This window comes from Lactuca serriola, chromosome 4 (genome assembly GCF_051521515.1).
Source record: "Lactuca serriola cultivar US96UC23 chromosome 4, Lser_US96UC23_V15, whole genome shotgun sequence".
In the NCBI taxonomy this organism is placed as follows: Eukaryota; Viridiplantae; Streptophyta; class Magnoliopsida; order Asterales; family Asteraceae; genus Lactuca; species Lactuca serriola.
The window spans coordinates 121,532,844-121,536,954 of NC_136411.1; the positions used below are offsets into that span (position 1 = coordinate 121,532,844).

At 29.7% G+C, this 4,111-nt stretch overlaps 1 protein-coding gene across 1 annotated transcript; it reads right to left on the minus strand.

Moving 5' to 3' along the window:
* Nucleotides 1-1,274: 1,274 nt before the first annotated feature.
* Nucleotides 1,275-3,711, minus strand: LOC145102440 (actin-depolymerizing factor 5). Its single transcript, XM_079039836.1, has 3 exons — nucleotides 3,566-3,711; nucleotides 3,010-3,269; nucleotides 1,275-2,133 (listed from the first exon to the last, which is right to left on the minus strand). Exons 1-3 carry the CDS (start codon nucleotides 3,584-3,586, stop codon nucleotides 1,983-1,985), a joined length of 432 nt encoding a protein of 143 aa, XP_078895962.1. The 5' UTR covers nucleotides 3,587-3,711; the 3' UTR covers nucleotides 1,275-1,982.
* Nucleotides 3,712-4,111: the final 400 nt, after the last annotated feature.

The window sequence follows — 4,111 nt, forward strand, 5'->3', positions numbered from 1 at the left end:
CCGTTGTATGTTCCTTTATGGCTTCTTTGTTTCTGCATAATCCAACACTACTATCCTCATCCTTTTTACTTCTTATCATATAAAAACTCGGTCCAAATTCAACATCATCAAACCAAACAAAATTCACCACTCTCCAAACTAATTCTTTTTCTCCCATTCGTAAAAACTCACATCTGCCTATTTCGTTTTTCTCGATGATAACTTAATCTCTTGGTCAGTTAAACAACATGCCAATCTTTCTTGTGTAAATGTCGAAGCTGAGTACCAAGGTGACGCTAATGTCGTTGTCGAGGCATGTTGGCTCAGAAACCTACTTCTCTAACTCTATCCCCCCCCCACACACACACACACTAAAGATACTCTTGTTTATTGTGACAATGTTTCTACACTTACCTTTATGGCAACCCTGTTTAACATCAACGCACGAAACCTATTGATATGGACATCCACTTTGTTCGTGAAAATGTCTCTATCCATCACATTCAGGACTTTCACATCCCTTCTGTCTACCAATATGCAAACATCTTCACTAAAGGATTGCCTCGTCAGCTATTCTTCAGCTTCAGATGTAGTTTTAATGTCTTCCTCATCGCACTCCAAATGTGGAGGCCTATTAGCAATATTTGTGTTTATTATATAAATAAATATATATTTACCATAAAAGCTATTCTTTCCGTTCTATTATGTATTCAAATTTCAAAGACAATTTTGCCGATCCCTAATTATAAAAAAAGCTTTTAAAATAATATAAGATATTATATAGACAATATTACAAAAAATAGTCATTAATAAACACTCATGACAATATTTACAACTTTAAATATATTTGCACTCGATCCAAAGAACAATGGGTATATACCATTATTGCAGTATTGTCCTAATTCTATAGTTTACTCTAAAATTATAGTAGTTGGCACAATTATTAATTCTTGCTAGGTTAGCGAACGCGAACCACAAACAAATAAACCAAAATGCATATTAAAATTGAAAATTGAAAAACGAAAAATTAACCCAAAAAAATTGAAAATTGAAAAATTAACCCAAAACAAAGGAAGAAAAGAATCAACATAATACTAGTAAACGAAATAGCAAAATACCAAATTGCTAATAAAAAAACGTAGCAATCCAGATACATGCAATCGGTAAATCGTCTAAGAGGCCAAAAAGAAGTCGAAAGGCACTTGCTACTTTAAACATCCAAAACTCCCCAAGATTGATTGCAATAATAGTTCATCATAAGCATTAGCTGAATTTTAAATTCTCCCCAAAACTAATTGAGAGAAACATAAAAGGGGCCTTTTCCATTAGATAAGAAAAAAAAGACAATAATTATTACAAAATTAGTACATAAAGTTATATCATTAGTGCATTAATCAACAAGAACTTATAGTGGATATCTAGTGATAAGAACAAGATGGCAACTCTATAATTGATTGAAATATGCCAAAACATGATGTGAAGGGGTCATTATATTATATAGCTTCGATCCAATCTCATATCATTAATCTATGGTTATTTACTAAAAAGACCTTATCATGATCCATCACTTTTATCAATTTTTTTCAAAACCAAATTGTTTTAAACAACGTCCATTGTTTCATCCCATATAGACCATAGCTAAATTTTAACCATTTGACAAAATATGCTTTTAATTATTTTCTTAAATTGGTAAATATAGAAGCAAATTAGCAATTCTTACATAAATTTTCAGTAGTCGAATATTCATATTCTGTATAAACATATCGAAACATAGGTTTATAATATGCATATACAGATATAAAATTCGACACGAAAATATATGGTAGCCGCCATTTTACTTCTTTTGGTCCTGGATTTTTTTTTCAGAGAAAAAATTATCAAATTCATAACATGTAACTTTATTATTGTTATGAATTTTTTAAGTTCTTCTTTCGAAAATAACAAGTGAGAAATCAAGATTAATTAGTCTTTTTATTAGTAAATAACCATTTTGATTAAATCAATTATTTTGCTCTATCTTGAATGATATCAAATCCCATCTCAGTTGGATCTGTTGCTTGGACTTCATAGTGGATGCCATCCAACACTCTTCTTAATCCATCTTTTGATGTTGCGTATAACATTTTTTCCCTTATTCTTGAAGCACTTGGAGCCCTAAAAGAAACATAAAAATTGTACTTTATAATGAAATATTTACATTAAATAAATGTATATTTTGCAAGTTATATATTTAATGATTATTTTCATATTTTCACCACAATAAATGTAATTCTAAGAATTCATACACGAAATAAGAATAACTTTTTTGGTCTATATAGTACAAATAAAGTGACACTTTATTACAACATTTTTCAAAGTAGATTTTCCAATAAAGATTACCTTTTTGCAATTTATAGATCTCATTTCCATTCGTGTTTTCTAAGAAAAGAATTGTAATTTGTAAGCATTACTACCAAATTGGTATAAATATATTTTAGGAAAAAAGCTATTTTTTGTATAGAAGGTAATTGAAAACATATATTTTTATTTACAAGTTTTTCTTTCGTAATATCAAAGCTAGCTAGAGATGGAGTTGTAAAATTGTTTTATACTTTAATAAAAAATTAAAAAATTAATAAAAGAAGAATACGATTCTCACACCTTTTACTTTTTTTTTCCTAGCGGAATCTTCTTTTCACATATGGAAGAAATCTAAAGCTTAATTTTTAAAATTTTGTGGGATTGATCTCATAATATGATGACACTAAGAATATAATTGTCAGATGTATTTACTTAATGTGGGTAATAAAGTAAAATTTAAATTTATATGTATTAAATGAACACATTTATAGCTATTATCAATATTATTATTATAATAAATAGATTTAAGGAAAATAAAATGTGTATTGTATTCCATCATTTATATCACCAACATTATGGTAGCATTACTTTTGTTACTCTATTAAAAAATAATTGCGTTTAGTTTTTTTTTTGGACTAATAAAATTATTATAAAAAAAATAAGAGGGGAGATTAGAGAAAGGGGACAAACCATGCAATGAAGAAGATCTTGCTCTTATGGCAATTGTCAACGGTGACAAAATCAAAATCGAAGACGGCGTAACGGCAGTCGTCGCCGGGAAGAGAAGCTTCAAGATCGGAATAGCCTTCTCCGGCGCCACCAACCTTATCAACTGTAACCAATTTCGATTTCTCATCGATCTTAAACACTATGTATCGATGAACTTTCTTCCATTTCATCTCCATAAACGAGCTCTTACATTCATCCGTCACCCACATTCCCGTTGTCGCCTGTAATTCATACACATAATAATCAGTTCATCGTTAATTTCAATTCAATCTCACACAACTAACAGATAATTTCACGATCTAGGTATACAAAATTGACCATGCAATTTCATGAAATTTCAGATCAAACAATCAAGAAATCAAAAAAGTTCTAATCGAACTGAATATATGAGAGAGAAGAATTCGAAGATGGAAACCGATCATGAGCTTCGCAAACGAGTTACGCATCCAAATTAAAAAGAGTTTAAGGCAGAATCAAAAGTAGAAAATGTTAAATTAATAGGGGGGATAATGAATACCATCTTGAAAGCCATAGCCATGGTGGATGAATCTTCTTGTGAGGTTTTTGAGGCAGTGGAAGAGAGAAGTGTGTGAAAAAAAGTTGATTTTGGGAGAAGATGGAATATGGCGGGTGTTCAACTGTTCGTTTATGGGGATTATTATATACATGTACTATCATTAAAGTGCCCCTGATATTAAAGTAAATTACAGTTTATGCCACGCTAGGTAATAACACTGATGAGCAAATGCTCAATTTGACATGAGCGTTTTTAAATAATATATAATGTTACAATTTCAATGAGATACATAAAAACAAAAGTGTTAAAAGTTTATATATAATAGAGGAAATATGTTAATTTTATGGTACATAGATGTTATATGTTCGAAAACTTTATTATCAAACATGCTTTGCACAAATCTTAAGCAAAAGTCACTAAATATACAAGTTTTAAAACATGTTTTCATATATGAAGCAATTATATCGTTTATAATTTTGGTGATGGTTATCTTCTACCTTATCTTATGCATGTCAAGTTATTAAGTCATTGTGATGTCAAATAGAT